The sequence below is a fragment of the Bicyclus anynana genome, chromosome 16, assembly GCF_947172395.1.
Source record: "Bicyclus anynana chromosome 16, ilBicAnyn1.1, whole genome shotgun sequence".
Taxonomy (NCBI): Eukaryota; Metazoa; Arthropoda; class Insecta; order Lepidoptera; family Nymphalidae; genus Bicyclus; species Bicyclus anynana.
In genome coordinates this window covers 8219241-8236588 of record NC_069098.1, presented here as the reverse complement: position 1 = coordinate 8236588, position 17348 = coordinate 8219241, and the positions used below count along the sequence as shown (strand labels likewise).

At 37.3% G+C, this 17348-nt stretch overlaps 3 protein-coding genes and 1 non-coding gene across 4 annotated transcripts in view; 1 reads left to right on the top strand and 3 right to left on the bottom strand.

The window, feature by feature from the left end:
* LOC112056544 (uncharacterized) overlaps positions 1 to 5508 on the top strand; it is a 67253-nt gene extending 61745 nt beyond the window's left edge. Inside the window, exons 3-6 of the mRNA XM_052886064.1 lie at positions 477 to 702; positions 1884 to 2057; positions 2456 to 2684; positions 3050 to 5508. Coding sequence (XP_052742024.1) covers positions 477 to 702; positions 1884 to 2057; positions 2456 to 2684; positions 3050 to 3272 — 852 coding nt within the window. The 3' untranslated portion in view covers positions 3273 to 5508. The remainder of the gene's footprint in view (positions 1 to 476; positions 703 to 1883; positions 2058 to 2455; positions 2685 to 3049) is intronic.
* Positions 1291 to 1361, bottom strand: Trnag-ccc (transfer RNA glycine (anticodon CCC)). The gene has a single exon. It is a non-coding gene; the product is annotated as a tRNA-Gly (tRNA).
* Positions 5509 to 5530: 22 nt separating the features above from the next.
* On the bottom strand, positions 5531 to 9465 carry LOC112053747 (uncharacterized). Its single transcript, XM_052886065.1, has 3 exons — positions 7780 to 9465; positions 7165 to 7347; positions 5531 to 6051 (listed from the first exon to the last, which is right to left on the bottom strand). The coding sequence occupies exons 1-3, from the start codon at positions 7923 to 7925 to the stop codon at positions 5784 to 5786; spliced, it is 597 nt and encodes a 198-aa protein (XP_052742025.1). The 5' UTR covers positions 7926 to 9465; the 3' UTR covers positions 5531 to 5783.
* A 130-nt stretch (positions 9466 to 9595) lies between these two features.
* On the bottom strand, positions 9596 to 17342 carry LOC112056545 (deoxyribonuclease-2-alpha). Its single transcript, XM_024096984.2, has 8 exons — positions 16921 to 17342; positions 15169 to 15343; positions 14555 to 14660; positions 13504 to 13719; positions 12924 to 13149; positions 12308 to 12490; positions 11419 to 11581; positions 9596 to 10648 (listed from the first exon to the last, which is right to left on the bottom strand). Exons 1-8 carry the CDS (start codon positions 17037 to 17039, stop codon positions 10547 to 10549), a joined length of 1290 nt encoding a protein of 429 aa, XP_023952752.2. The 5' UTR covers positions 17040 to 17342; the 3' UTR covers positions 9596 to 10546.
* Between the last annotated feature and the right edge of the window lie 6 nt (positions 17343 to 17348).

Here is a 17348-nt window from a genome sequence, read left to right as displayed (position 1 = left end):
TTTAGATCTTCTATTTATTACAAGAAATCGAAGAGTAAAAACTAAAAACCCAATGATCATACTCGTAATAGCAGAGCTGCTAATCAAAAAGATGCTAAATCATTCATCTATAGAAATTATTTTCTGATTGTTGGTGCTATCCTACTCAACGGATTTTTAACCGGCCAGATTAAGCAAAGGCTAGTTTGATCAAAATCGTATGTAAGGAAAAACAAAAAGAAAACATTCACGAGTCACGGGTCCGCCACGAGATATTGTGTTCGTGAAGTTAGCAACAAATGACTGCGCAATGAATCAATAACGGTACAAACGGCAGTCTTTACGAATGCGCATACTCATTCCGCAGCTAACTTCACAAACATAAACATCCGTGGCGAGCCTATAGTATAGGTACTTTACAATGATCACATTGTTTTAGTCTAGATCTTATTTAGAAACCTCTAATTTTATTAAAAGTGACATGATATCCTTCACAGATAGCAACATATCTAAGCGGCAAAGGATGGCGGGTCATAGCTGGTTGTCGTCCAGGGGGCTTGGGGGCCCGTTTGGCAGAGTCCTGGCTGCAAGCGCACGTGGCAGCCACGCCTGAAGACCAGCCGCCGCCGAGGCTGGCAACTCTTGAACTGGACGTGGCGAGGGAGGATTTACTAGAGGAAGCGGCGCGAGCGACTGCTCAACATTTACCGGCCGGCGAACATGGTAATATATTCATCATTTATTAGATCAACTATAATCATCGAGCGTCGAAACGAGATAATGTACCACGCAATTTGTAAGACATTGTGACTGTTGAGTTGTTGTTGTTGTTGTGAGTTGTTGTTGTTGTGAGAGTAAGAAAACAGCTGGTTAGTAAGTAATAACTTTTAATAACCTCGCTATTGATACTCGTACAAGTTGGGAGGAGGGTAGCTTACCATATGTTTTTAACTGTTGCTTAATTAATCCTTAAACAACTTAACAGCCACAAATTGTCCTACAAATTGCGTGGTACATTATCTAGTTCCGACGCTCAGAAATTTTCATTTCCTGGTAACTCAGTTAGCTACCAGAACCAAGAATTTTCGTAAATAAACAACTTAATCGTGAAGCTGCTCACGAAAAATTAACTTGATAGTAATCCGTTGTAAAAAATGTTCAACGGATCCCTGACTAAGTACTAGTAATAAATTAACTGAATAATAAAAATATGTCACCTAGAAGTTTAGTAGGATATGACGTTCTATGTTATGTGTTTACTATAAATATGAACACAAAAAAAAGCAATATCAAAATAAACGCAAAAGAGATTGCACTGCCCGGGAATCGAACCCGGGTCGCAAGAATGGGAATCTTGCATGATACCACTACACCAGCAGTGCTTGCGAGTGCTTCGTAAAATTTTACTATTGTAGACTGAAGTAGTTTGTTTTTTAAACCGACTATAATTTTGTAGTAAAAAATAAAGACCAACATATAAAAAATAATACACTAAACAACTACATAAAGTAAATCCAATTATAATGAAGTATTGAAATGGAGACATCAATATACGCAGTGCCATCTACCGACCTATACGTAAGTTACATAACAAAGTGATGACAGAGCGAAGTTATCGACTGCAATAACTTTACGAACAAGTTGTCACTATTGATAACAGATGACACTAGTTATACTCTTTGGGCATTAAAATCTGTGCAATAATTTTGTGTGTATTACTATTTTTTTTTTTATTTGTTGATTAGGATTAGCTAACTCTCTTGATATTAGATAATTTAGAGAACAAAAAAAAATTCTGAAGTAGTTTCTAAAACAATTCTGAAGTAGGTAGGTAATTAAAAATTAATATTATTATCCAATCCTAAAACCAACTACTTAATAAACATGATGTGATTCCGTATCAGGCGTGTGGGCAGTCATCAACACGGCAGGTAGCAGCGGTCGCGGCGGCGCGGCGTGCTGGGAGAGCGCGCTGCGTAGCAACGTGCTGGGGGCGTTGAGAGTGGCTCGCTCCTTCTCACCGCTGCTCGCCGCGGCGGCGTCCGACCACCCGTACGCTGGACGACTGTTTTACATTGGTAATCTATCTATATAATTATACTCAAGTCTAGGTGAAAAGAAGAGAATCATTTAGAAGAAGAGAAGAAGAATCATTTATTTGCAAGAAACATTACATTTAGTTATACAAAGATGTTCTTATGTATTGGGTCAAAGGTTAGGCAAAGGGTCTACTTAAATAGGGCGCAGTTATAGGCGCGGAAATGGCTATTTACGGCACTGCATTGAAGCCATACACAGAATACCGACACCAATCGGGGAACGGCGCAAAACGTGAACCTGAAAGCCGCGCACGGTGCGAACGTCTTGTACACTCACAGTCACACGCCGCGAGCGCTGTCAATGTAGAGCGCGCTTAGTTTCAGGGACGCTGTTGAGCATCTAACGCTATTTATATGTTTTTTTTTTTAATTTCCAGGTCTTACATCAGACACCGCATGCGACAGTCTGAGTCGACCGGACGCGGAGGGCGAGGGCAGCGCTGGCGCGGCGGCGGTGAGGTGGGGCACGTGGGGGGCGGCGCGTGCCCTGCGGGCGTCGCTGCGGGCGCGGCGGCTGCACGTGGTGCTGTTACACGCGCCGGACCTGTCCGCAGCGGAGATATACGCGCCGCCCGTGCAGCTCACACCGCCTAGCCAGCCGTCCAGGTATGTCAGGCCTCGCAACAGACACTGACAGGGTCGACCGGACGCAGAGGGCGACAGCTTGACAGCGATTAGATGGCGCAACTATCTAGCTGCCAGTTGTATCAGTTATGTCAGGCCTCATCAAGATCACTTCATGGTTTTGCAACTTCACCAGCAATCATATCCTCCAGACCATAGCAATGCTAGCTTGGCTTCGGTAATATGTGTATTTAGAACTGCAAAGATACATCATAGAAAGGAAGTAGACGCATATCTATAGAAAGAGTAAATTTACCCTACAAAAAATCTATATTTTAGTTACTCGATATTTAATGTCGTTATTTAATCTACTTCTAATTAATCTTAAATTCTAATCGTTCTTGCAGCCGCCCTGAAACCCCAAGTTCGGAAGTGAGCTCGTCCTCCTCAGCCACTTGTGCAGTGACCATGCCCGGAGAAGCAGCGGAATACAGTGCCAAGGTGTTACCAACAAACGCTCTAAAGGTCTTGGAAGAAGCCCTCACATCACCTGCACCGAGGGATTCCTACTATTTGAAGATAAAGCAGGATTCTTGGTTTACGAGGATGCCCTCTTTGAGAGCCCATTGATTTACGATTACTCCGTTCGTTGGCATAAGGCTGGATTATTCTAAACTGATTTTGATGTCCTTTTCACCTTACACAAGTCAATTATTGGATATATTTAAAAGTATATTAAGAAACTGTAAATATAATAATTTTAAGTCAATAATGATTTGTTTTAACGTCGATACTTAATGAATGTAATCTCGTTTCTAACATTGTATCCAATATTGGACGAAATGCTTTAAATGTAACTGCCACGCTGGTTATTTATGCATGTTTATCCAAAGACACCTACTTAAAGTAAATTATGCAAATTTTCATTTAATTATTTTATTGATATATTATAAATGTTTATGTATTTTTTAAAAAGCGGTTGTTAAAAGAATGCGTTTCTCACAATTACAATAAACGACGTAAATTTCATTAATTTATTTGCCCAATTTACAAAAAAAATATGTCAACTTTTGTTTTACACAGGGACGCATTCTACGAGCAGTCACACTGTAAAGTATATTGGAGCCTATAACCGCCAGATCTTCGTTATTTTATAGAAGCTTATAGTTTGTCAACCCATACCCACTCCTACCATCAATAAAAACGGAAGACAAGTATGAAGTAATGTAATAGTTGCTTAAAGAGATCCTCCTCCTTCAATCGTGTTCCTCATATATGAGGTATGAGGTGAGGGTCATGACCAACGTCATCCTTGAGTTTTATTGTGTCACGCCATCTTGTCCTGTTTCCGGCCACCGAAGAGCATTGTAGAGTGAGTGAAGTATGGTGCGGATCTGCAGGGTTATTATGTAACTCGGTGTACCATTCATATAATCAGTCACTACATCGTTTTTAATCGTATTTTCGTTTTTAATACAATATTTAACATTGCTTTTTCAACGGAATAACGTCATTTTACTTAAAGTTACATTAGTATAGTAGTGGAAGTAGCGAGTATTAACGTTATTTTAACAAAAAACTGGTAATTACGTAATTTTGTTGAAATATTAATGTTAGATGATTGTTAAAATAAAACATCATTGTTACTTGATGTAAAATGGCGCAGTCAAGGAAAGTCGTAGAAATAACTATGTTAGATGATCCCAAAAACGAAAATACGACGAAAGTCGACGTAGTGACATAGCTTGAATGGTACACTGAGATACATAATAAGGCCACTGATCCGTGACCATCAGTTTCTCGAGATTATCCGTCTTTTCTGGCAATGTGTCCGAAGTACTCAAGCAGATGGTAGAAAGCCTAGTTTTAAACAAATTAAACATATAACAAAGGTACTTTAAAACGGCCAATTACTCCGTCCCCAGACACACTTAACTGCGTGGCAAACCTTCTCCATACCACAAAATACATATGTTCTAGTACAGAAGATTCACTCCGCAACGTGATTTAAATAAACAGCGACTCTCGCTCGCTCGTCCTTTTATATATTTAATGGCGAGGGTAAAACTACTTAGTAGCATAGTTTGACGAACTTTCTACTTTTGTAAAATTACGAAGATCTAGCTGCCACAGACACTTGCTCTGTATCTATTTTTCTAAGGTTAACTTCGACCTGCTGATCCCTTATCGAAGGCACGGGATAGTAGATGTATGTGCCAAATTCTTTGTACTGATTTGTTGAGACCAAAATTCTTCGCGCAGTCAGTACTGATCGACTTGGCGATTGTGGTGGAATGATCACATTAAGATTTCATTTCAGCAACTTTTGCTTTGAGCTCTCGATTTATTGTTTTCGAATCACACAGTGCCAACCATCGTTGGTTTATTAGGGAGTTACTAAACTATACTTTCGAAGAAAACATGTCATTTCAAAAATAATTTTCAGACCCAATGATCACAGAGAAACGACGTTTGGGTCTTCTCCGGCCCGTGTGAACGGGGCGGGGGTACGGGCTTTGAGGCAGTACCTCCTTGCCCGGGTGCGTCGCGAGGAATCTTGCTCCCCCGGTAATCTTTTCCAACCCCTCCCGGGGTTGAGGCCTTTATAACAACTTAAGAGTTTGGGTAAAGGAAATTGAAGTGTTATTAGAATAATAGTAGTACTCAACAAACAATTAAATACCAAGATTTAGATATTATCTTTGATTTGTCATGTTTTCCTCAAATCTTAGTAGCTTTCAGTCCAGTGACGTCATGGCAGTTGCGCGTTTGTATCCGTTGGTGGCATTAATAATATACGGTTAATGATCAACATAAGAACACTCGTGTAAATATGTTTGTGTTAATAAAACATTTTCTTACATTATCATGTTTCTTTCATTTTATAATAATTATTCCTAAACAACCAACAAAGTGACATTGTGGATTACAATTTACCAATTATTGCTTTCACATGTAAGGGGCCCTGTAGTCGGTGGATACAGCGGTTGCTACGCCCCTATCGCGCGACTGGAGTCTAATGTCCGACCGATAAGAGCATTTCTGCCAGGTCGTGATCGCATGGGCGAGTAACTCCCAGCTGTTTGTCTCATCTACATTCAATCACGACCTGTCAGAAACGACCTCCGAGCGGCCAGACTTTCATGATATACAACTTGGTTCCTTAACTTTTAAATTGTCAAACGTTCTCCAAACTCTGTAGTCCTCCACGCAAAGCATATCACCACCAGCGCCGCTCATGTCCTCTTTATCCAAATTGCTGATACACGACCAGTACTGTTTGGGCCCCAAGCCCAAGGTCTGCCAATCCGCGGCCGTACTAACTGCAAACCTCATACGATCTGTCATGTTGTTTATGTAAATAACCTTTTCGGGAAGTTTGATGGATATGCTGTCGATGTTGCGTACACTACAAAAAGAAAAATGCTGTTATAGTGTTTTTCTGTAATTGTGTATATTGGTCGACCCCCCACTAGGTGGACCGAGGATATTAAGCGGGTTGAAGGGACCGAGACCGTTGTGCTGAGAGGTCTATGCAAGAGGCCAGAGTAAGTCCAGTAAGAGTCCAGCAGTGGACGTCTATCGGCTAATAAGGTAAGTGTTTTTCAGATGGATGCATGGGTGCGGTGACAGACAGCCTGTATGACGTTCATAATACCTATTATCGTGAACCGCGGCAAACTTTCAAGAGTGAAACGAACTGTCACCCGCTCCATCCTACATGAAACGAACTGTAATAAGATGTTATAAACCAAGATACAAGGAAATTAATGTTTTACTTAACACTCAACAGGCCTAAAAGTGAGTACTCAGAATTTAATCAAGCTGAATCCTGATGAGTATCGGATGGTTAATGATCATTAACAACCCATATTCGGCTTACTGTTGAGCACGAGTCTCCTCGCAGAATGAGAGGGGGATAGGCCTTAGTCCACCACGCTGTCTAAATGCGGATTGACAAGACTACACACATGTAGAGAATAATTAAGAAAATTATCAGGTATGCAGGTTTCCTAACGATGTTTTTATTCACCATTTAATATGTTACCGTTACGTAATATTTAATTTCTCAAAATGCACATAACTGAAAAGTTTGAGGTGCATGACCGGATACGAGCCTACGCCCTCCAAATCGAAGGCAGAGCAAACCCTCCAAATCATATCCACTAGGCTAGCACTACTAGACTAGGCTAGCACTACTAGACTAGGCTGGATCGTCCGTTATGGTATATTAGATTACATGGAACCCGCTTAGTAAATATTGGGATCACGTGACCAGAACGTGAACAGAAGATAGAACGTTCCATTCAACCGATCCGATCCAAATGCGTGGTCCTTGAGCGTTTCACAAATAAGCACAGGATCGCGCACTGTTTGTCTTGTTTGCTAAACACCACTTCAGTAGAGTCAAGATCAAGAGTGAGAGATTTGTCTTTTTAGCTCCTTTATCTGCCGCCTTGTTTCGACGCTGACTTGGTACTTCGGTTATGATGATTTGTTAAATCCAGTGTAGATAACATACCTATATTTTCTGCTCCAAATCGACGAGATATATTCACTGTCACTGTGTCCATACACATCTAGAACAATGTACTTGGAGCTGGCGAAAGTCTGGTAGATGGACTGATTGTCCCCCGGGCGCTGTATGAGGAGCTCGACGGGCGTGTTACCGCGTGTAACAAACCTTTGGGCACTCGATCTAGGCCTGCAAGATAAGAAAGTATTTATGAATGACTTGAATGAGTGGCGTTACTTTAAGCCACGAAAAAGGGGTCGAACTCAGATCCAAATCCAAAAGGCTTCGCTCCCCATTGGACTGTCGTAGGCACCAGCTATATATGTATGTACACACAACACTTGAGCTTTTCGTTTAGTTGTTGAAAAGAAAAGGCGAAAAATTGCAAAAAAATTGCGAACACATATTTTATTTTGCTATTCTCCTCGAAAATACAACGAAACTAAGAAGAAATAACATCTTAGAACGCGCCTATAACAGAGTGAAAGGTTTCTAAACAGTTTTTTGTCAGGTGCGAGTGGAATTCACAGCAAAATTCGTCGATTTTTCAAAAAAAATACCGAATTAATTTATAAATTGCCGCAGTAAAAAAGTAAAAAGAAAAGCAAAATAATCACTCACCTCTTCAAAGGGATTTCTAATAAATTCCATTCAGGCAACAAATGCTGTAACTTTTTCGGAATTTTCAAATAAGTCACTTTGGGGTAGAGGTTTCTCAGAGCACGTACAATTGCATTTGCAGTTTGAAAACCCATTGATAAACACATTATAAGGTGTCCGTTTGAACTTTCTTTCTCAGGAAAAGTCTGACGACCATCTATAGGAATTAGCAAGGTTTTATTGAATTTGGTATGTATGCAAAATTTAGACGGACGAACAACTTAAAATATGTCGCCACAATCATCAGGCTATATTTAACCTACAACAGGCCTGTTTAATAGTTCCTGCTATGAGACAGGGCACAGGGATTTAAAGCTTAAACCTGCCAAATTGAGTGTGTTTAAACATTGAATAGTGTGCCGTGTTTGGGAATTCACCACATTGGATTTAACCTAACCTAATGCATTGTCATGCGAACTAAACGATGCATAATTTCAGAACAATCTGAGGAGTTAATAATTTAAAAAATCCGTTTCAATAGTTGATCTAAAGAAACAAACAATACAAGTTAAATAACAGTTTGTTATGAATAATCAATAACATAATAAGCTATGCTAGTCATAATACTCACTCCACAAATTGACCAAATTGGGTACAGTGTGATATATCCAGACACCGCCCAACTCGTCGGCCATTAGAATACCGCGGGCTACCGACCCTGCGAATCTGTGATCACCTTCACGGTAGTCATACATTGCTACTGCTAGATGGTCACTGTAAGTTGGCTGAATTGATGTTTACAAATTAATTTTAGTCTTGTTCAAAAACATCACCAAATGTGCAACATTAAAAAAAGACCACATTTTGAAAAGAAACAATGTCCAACCTTCTCGTTGAAATTTTTGATCGCAAGGAAGGCTTTGTGACCCCCAAAGGATAGCGACCAATTAAGACAAACACTGCTTTAAGATATAATTTTTTATGATACCTAATCTTGTTGCTTATAAAATATGAAATTCTTACCCTGAATAAAGGCGCAAGTGTGTTCTGCAGCATCGAATTGGAAGTGATATACTTATTTGACATTCCCCATCTCCCAGGCGAATCCGGGATAATAAACGTAAAGTTAAGTCCCAGTTCAAAGAAAGGTACCACTTTGCTTGGTGGTTTGTAAATGTACCACCTAAAATTTGTGATTTATGGACAATTATATAAGTTTTTGCTTTTTTAGGTAATTTTTGAAGGCAAAAGGTCAACATAACCCAAGATCAAAAGGTATATAAAATATCTATAGATTAAAAAAACATTTTTAAATATTATATACGGTTATTATTAAATTAAAGGAAAAACCAATATAATCACCAATCGACAGGCGAGTTGTTATTGTCTCTACAATGCAAGTTGATATAATTCCACCCTTGCATATTCAAAGACAAAGTCGATAGAAAGTTGATCAAACACAAAATATTTGTATAGACTCTCATCATCAAAACAATCGTACAAATAAAAAATACTAAGAAAATCGACCATACGAAATTCACGTACCTTCGGTAAAGAATTTATATAAACTTTACGATGTTATGAAATTGTATTACTAGTAGTGAGTTTATCTTTATCGGTATGTACGTAAAATAGATTTTTATGGGCTTCGAAATTGCAGATATTTAAAGTATGCTCGTAACGTAAAATGAGGTGATATTGTTGAATATAGAATGTTTTGCTATTATTCATTTAGAAAATAAGTAAAACACATGCATCACCTTAATAATTATTTTGTATTTGTATCTATTTATTATTTACTAGTACAAAGATATACCAGAAATCAAATACAAATAAATTTCTTGATACACATTTCCTTACACAAATACACAATATAAAAAAATACTAAACCTATCTATATAACTACTTACTAATTTATTTATATGTTATATATTTACATCTGATCACAATACACTTAATATATAAAACAAGAATATGTAGTTTAGAACTTATTAGAAAAAGGAAAAATATGGAATATTTTAATGGCAAAAATATTGCTATATCGAATAATATTTACGTTAAGTAGGTATATAATAATAATCACAGTATTAAGAACAAAATGTCTTTAAATCTACGTGGCGCGTGTTTTAAGACCTATCCAAGGCATTTGATTGTGTGCAATCAATGTCATTGATCGAGAAACTACATTACTGACAAATCAAGTAACTACGGCATTTTTGTTAAAACCACAAACTTACAAGGGTGTCTTTTGATTTAATTTAGAATGTAGATAGAAAGCAGTCTACCGGATCTGTAGCAAAAATAGTGTCCCTCAAGGATAATAGGACCATTTCTTTTTCTTAGTTATATAATCTTACTTATCTTGATAATGATATTCATGAGATAGTGTATTCATCACTCACGTGACTTACGTTTAAAATTAATAAAAGAGAAATTACTCACGAAGTAAACAACTCTACAATGGTTTGAAGTTAATAAAATAAGTGCTCATTAAAAAAATCAATGTTTAAAAATGTTATGTTGGTTTGTGTTCGCTTTAAAAACTCGAAAATTCTGTACTGAATGAGCTGCAATTTTGACATAATATAGGAGTGAAATCCGCTTAAATTATTGTCCTACCTTTCTTATTGCCAAAAAAAAAAGATATCAGTTCTTGTGTACAACAACTAAAATCTTGATTGGAGTACCATGCAATGTAACCATGCAATTAAGGACAATGTCTAAACAAAATTCATCACCATGTGTGAGGTGTAGCAGACTATGTCTAGTTATAAGATAGAAGTCTATATCAATGGCAATTCTGAACAGATTCTATAAGATGTGCAAAGCTACCCCATAGTATCGGGCCCGACGTGCAGACTGTTCCTCCGCCTCGAGCTTCTTGAGACAACTACAAAGAAATACATTTTTTTTTTTATTTTAAATCTAATTTTGACAGGACGTCACGACATATCTCGTGACAACAAAATGACATATTGACGATTCTCGTTCGTTGCGATAGGACAATCGAGCGATATTTCCGGTTCAACTGTAATTGGTCGACTATGTCTTTTCTCTTAACTAGATGTCGTAGCATGCATCTTAGGCTTACAGATAATTTTTTTTTGAAGTAAAATTTCTTTACGCACGCTTGACTTGGGGAGTAAGCTGGCGAATGCGTTACGAAAAGTGTAATCTAGCGAGGCAAATGGACGTCGAGAGGCAAAGATAAAAAAAAATTATGTCTAGTGGTCTAAATTATCGTTTTTATACTCTATACGTTTGACCCAATCCAGGTATTTATTATACTATACTATACTAGCGGACGCCTGCGACCTTCGACCTCTTTAATCCAGCCCTTACAGTAGTATCGCTGTAAAAATGGAGTAACTTCTCCGCTTTTCCGAACATTTCCTTTCACTGCTTTGCTCCTATTGATCGTAGCGTGATGAAAAGTATACTATAACCTGCCCAGGAGTATGAAGAATAATTGTACCAAGTTTGCTTAAAACCCGTCGAGTAGTTTTTGTTTCTATAACGAATATACAGACAGACATATTTATCGATCACTAATCACCCCCTGATAGTTATTTTGGAAATATATTTCATGTACAGAATTGACCTCTCTACAGATTTATTATAGGTATATATTTAGGTCAGGCTATTTAGTGTGTAACTCACCGCTCTATTAATGTCTCCAACACAGACCCAGTAGTCAGCGACCTTAGCGTCTTGACTGTTGTGCATCTTGTGAGCCACCGCCACGGCCCACTTCGAGTGGTCGTTGTGCGACGTGAACGACATCTTGGCCATCGGGAACTTGAGCCGCTCTATGTTACGTACTCTGAGAATTGAAATCATACTCCTAGAGTACTTATTTATGGACAAGACACATCGAGACGAGACAATTTAGACTATTACAACGAGAGCTTGAGAGACTTAAAGAGGCCTCTCTCACTTTTATAATAACGAAACGTTTCTCAGTCTGCGCTTGTACCATAGGTAATGTGCTATAGGTACAACTATGGAGGTTGCGACCCTCGGTCCATTAGATAAAGCTTTACACTTTACAAGTGTAAAGCGTAATCTATCCTAGTATTATAATGCAAGTGTAAAGCGTAATCTATCCTAGTATTATAATGCAAGTGTAAAGCGTAATCTATTCTAGTATTATAAAGAATCCTGAATCGTTTTTGAAAATTGTTTTACCACTAGAAAGCCACGTATATAGAGTGTCATGCATAGGCTATATTTTATCCCCGTAATCCTCACGGCCCACGGGGTGTGGACTGGATCACTCAAAGCGGGTGTAACTGCTAATTTTATTTTATATTTAAGTTAAAAATAAAAAGCCATAATAAACCTAACCTGAGAGAAGAGCAATCCCATTGTGTTTTAAATAAGGAATAGCTGTACCCATGGCGACCTTCAGGAGTATTATGTAGAAAGTTTTGTGTTTTATCACCTACATTAAAGTACAAAATGTACTATTAAATAATACTTAATCGATGTCAATCAAAATATAAATAATCTTCAGGATAAAATTAAAATAACAGACGCTCCTACTTACTGAAAATGTCTAGTACATTCCGAGTCCAAAGTCCCAGGTCCGTTGGTCCAGGATTCGACAAGTAAATCTGACTGCAGAACTTCACCCACCAACCCGCTGTACAAGTCGTCGTTGAACCTGCCGGTCTTGGCAAACGAGAGAAACTTGCGGCCGCCCAACGTTTCGAAACTTTCTATATGGTACCTGAAATACCAGAAAACTCAAAAAAAAACAAAATAATTTTTTTTCATTAGGCTTAATATACAAAGCACTTTTGAAACGTCAAGTTATGCCATGATTTAATGGTGATTAAAAAACTAAAATTATGAGGGTTCCAAACGCCCGAGAAAAACTCACAAGAACACATTTGAATGGCCCATTACTAAATGCTGGCCGATATGGTGATTCGTTTGTTATTTTAAGCGATTATTCTTCATTCATCATATTTAGCTCACTGTTGAGCACTAGTCCTTTTCGCGCGGGTGAGTGGTTGAGCGCGCGGGGCATCGCTATCCCCCTCCCGGCCTGCGCGGACCATCGGGAGTGTTACGAACGAATTTGCCAAGCTGTAGCGTAGGTCCTTATAGCTCATTACTTAGCTAAATTATCATTTAGGCAAGATAGTAGTCACACTAACCAAGGCGCCGCATTTATCGTCTTATTTTTCACAACATCCACCAAATTGGGTAGTTCACTGTTAAACTCCTCTGGTAAGTTATAGTATGAAATCAGAGGTTCATTGTACTTCAGCTGAGTTGCGATCTGGTTCAGTGTGGACGTTTGTACTGATACACAGAGGAAAGACTGGCCGTACTTCATACCAGTCGCTGGGTAACTGTAGGAGCTGACGTTTAAACCATGCACTGGAACAGTTTTTATTAAGTAAATGTTAATATTATTTTTTATAGCCGTGATAGCCCAGTGGATATGACCTCTGCCTCCGATTCCGGGGGTGTGGGTTCGAATCCGGTCCAGGGCATGCACCTACAACTTTTCAGTTGTGTGCATTTTAAGAAATTAAATAGCACGTGTCTCAAACGGTGAAGGAAAAACATCGTAAGGAAACCTTGTGCGAATTTTCTTAATTCTCCGCGTGTGTGAAGTCTGCCAATCCGCATTGGGCCAGCGTGGTGGTCTATTGGGGCTTAACCCCTCTCATTCTGAAAGGAGACTCGAGCTGTGAGCCGAACATAGGAATGATGATGACAATGACTTACTATTGGGCACTGGTGGAAACCTCGGCACGGAATGCACAAGCCACAACGAGGTGAACTTGTCCCCCAACACAACGCCCTTGGTGTGTCCATTTTCAACTCTAGTCTTCATGTACTTTGCGTGCATTTTACACATCTCCACTAAATCGTAGTCATCGTAATAACTTTCGCCGAGTTTGAACTTTCTGTATCTGTTCACGCCGCCGTTTTTAGTTTGACCTTAAATATTTTGTAAACTTTTAGAATATGGTATGTCTGGGCGATCGAATCAGAGATGAGAAGATTCGCAGAAGAACCAAATATAGCAACATAGCTCGACTAATCACAAGATGTCAAATCACAAGAATGTAGTGGTTATGGTTGGGGCACGTAGTTCGATGAGCCAGTTGGCGTTGGAATAGCGAAACTGTAAATACGTTATACCTCTCAAGGAGCCTCCGCGCCGGTCCAAAGTAAATTTTAGAATGGAGCGAGATCCAAATAAATAGTGAGTGCAAAGTATGGAAAGCGAAGTCCTCGATCAATTGAAAATCAGATGCTATAACGTCTACGGTCGACTAGGATTTTAGAAGTAATAAAATATCGGTAACTTCTATAATTATTCCCGGACACCGGATGGCGAAGCGATGGCGTCCGCGCACTCTATTCGCGTGCGCCTTGTTAATATCTTTACTTGAAATTTAGACAATCGAAAAAAAAAGGAATTTCTTTTATTTTTATTTGCCATTTAGGCGCCCTCTAGGGCGCTCCGTTCGCCGTATGGGCGGGACGGCCCTGCTCTCATAGGTGAACAGATAACATCGCGAGAAGCCACTGGTTCACAGGCGGTTTAGGAGCGTTGTTTGAAAGCCAAAACTCCAACAACAACATACCCAACAGTGGATAATTTGTTGCTGATTTGAGAAAGAGTAAAATATTTTTGTAATGGCTAGGACCTAGGGCATAACTGCATTCAATAATAAATAGTTACTAACTATTCATATCGTTTGCATTGATATCATTTTTATTTTTATAACAAGAAAAGAAATTACATTAGTATTTTGATTCAACATACCTTTTTTACTTCTTGAATACATTGCAGCAACAGACTGAAGCATATCCGGTTGATATTCGTTTGTTGGAGGCTGGTCATTGTACAGGACAGAAATTGTATTTTTATCCTGAAACCAAAAAAACCATGTGCCTAATAAATGTAAAATTATCAAATAATAATAAAACAATAATTATAATAGTAATAATAATTAAATAGTATTAATTTTAAGTAGATATTAAAATCACAGTATTGCTGTGTGTTTTATTGTGTACTTAAGTAAATTGTGTTGTGTTGGGTTGTGTTTAGTGCAAAAAAAAAAAACAAAATAACACTTACATCTTATTGTACTCTTACACAATTAATAAAAATCTAAATAAAATAAAAATATTGTGTTTCAAATGTTACTTATAATTTAATAAAATAAATGCCAAAACTTTTTATATATATTTTTTGTATGTACCTAACTATTTATTTTGTTTCTTAATTACACATTAATTCCTTTAACTGTTCTCTAGCAGATATTGCTTTAAGCAATAAAACCGCCTTTGTACCATGTTTTCTACTGTTTTTTAAGTTAGTGGAATAAAGTGTATACTAATAAATAAATAAAAAATTAACTCTGAATCTTTATTTACCTTATACAAAGGTTCTAATGTCCTTCCAACCATTGACAGTGGATCACCTATAGCTTTATTAGACATAATCCAACCTCCTCTCAGCTTTGAAGGAGTCAGATACATATATGCCACTCCTTCTCTTATAAGAGGGTTTAAGTGATTCCTTTCTCTGGGTAATTTATACACATAATACCTAAAAACAATGTTTTATTATAATAATATTTCTTCTTTGATGTGTTTTCGAAGCTTTAGAGTTTGTTAAAGAGAATTCAACTTGCACACATGCAGTGGTGAATTTACCAGAAGGATAAGTAGGCTACAGCCTATGGCGCAGATTTCAGATGCCGGCAATTTTGCCCCAAATGGTTTTTATTACAGTTACAGAAATAAAGAAAACTACTCTTGAAAACTTCAATGAAAATTTCAATATTTTATTTCTACTGAGCATTCTGAAAATATTAAAAGTAGAAAATAGTAAATACCAACCGATAAATTTAACAATAGTGTCAAATTTCAGAGTACAGTTGGGGCAGCAAAATTTTAATAGCCCACTGGCGGCATAGTTGTAAATCCGCCACTGGCCACATGGCTAAAGGCTCGGATTAAACCACTAAAACCACATGACGTACATAGATGAAATGTGGCAGGTCGGCAATTTATTGTTAGTTGATGAGTTAAGAACAGATTTTGCAAGAGGGCTGGACCAAGGATGGCCTAAGTCGCGGGCGTCTGCTAGTACTTCATAAGTATAACACAGGGCAACAAACATTGTATGTAGTAATAGAACGGGTAGGTATATACATAAAGATATCATAATAGTGGTTTAAAGGAAAACAACAAAGTTTAGTCATCTTTTGTTCAAATTAATGAATCATTAGTGACTCAATAAAGTATACATATTAAGAATATAGATCAAACACAATTTTAAATAATAGTAAGTAAAATGATGTTCTTAATTGTATGAATCAATTTAAATTTGGAATGATAAATTCCTTCCAAGATAAAAAGGTTTACGTGCTATTAATTTATGTAATGGAATAAATGAACTTCCGTAACGCTCCAAAGTAAGTAAGTGCTTCTACTTATAGGAGCATTACAAGAAGCATATACTAAATAACTTATACTAAAGCCATACTCGAGGAGTACTGTTTACTAACAAACAAATTAGAAATGAGGGTAGAAAACAGATGTCATTTGATAACTTTTTCATTTAAAATTATGTATTGTGTTTTTTATAAAACTTTATTCAAAAAATATTAACTATATCTAATTGTTTTAAGCTTATTAATCAAATTTATTTTCATTAATTTAAGAACAACTTAATTATAATTATTATCAGGTGTGAAGTGATATATACCCTCATTTTTAATTTATTTGTTGGTAAACAGTATTTATTCCTCGAGAATGGCTTTAGTATAGAAAGTAATTTAAAAAAAAACTCAAGGTATCAAGTATAACATGTTAATTGTAATGTCTGGGACTGTTGGCCAGTAGTTCCCAAATCTGGGCTACTAAAGAGAATTTTTTCAAAGAAAACCTAATATTTTAAAGTCTGACCAAATACTGCCATAGGTTCACTAGGCCAACTAGGCAATAAAAATTTTACTGCTACAATAAAAATATATTTAACAGAAACATTAAAAAGAAGCAAGTTAACAAAACAAAACATTAAGTAAGTAATCTATTCTGAATTAACACTGTTTATTCAGATAAAAAATTTAAATATGTATTCCAAATTCAAATTATAAAAAGTGTAAGGTAGTAACTTACCAGTCAACAGGTTCACCCTTTTCATCCCTGCACTGCGGCGACAAACATGAACAAAAAGACAAAAATAACACGCAAATTACAAACGAAGGTCTGCACACTATGGCACGTGTGTTCTTCATCTTTACAGCCGGTCAAGTAAAACTACAATGTTGCACATTTATAAGGAAACTCGGATTGCTTTTGTTATGATGATATGTATTATTATTTAGCGCTTGGAGCTCCTAAACATTTGTAAATGTTTTAACAACAATGGATTCTTTTTCCTTTGATAGGTCAGATTATCACCTACATATCTGAATTAGAAACATTTCCTATTATAAACATTCAACGGTAAGCATTTATTTTCCAATAAATTATTTGAATTTTGAACTTATTGTTCCAACTTCCAATGTTTCTTTTGTTTACACTTTTGAGTTTTGACATCTGTC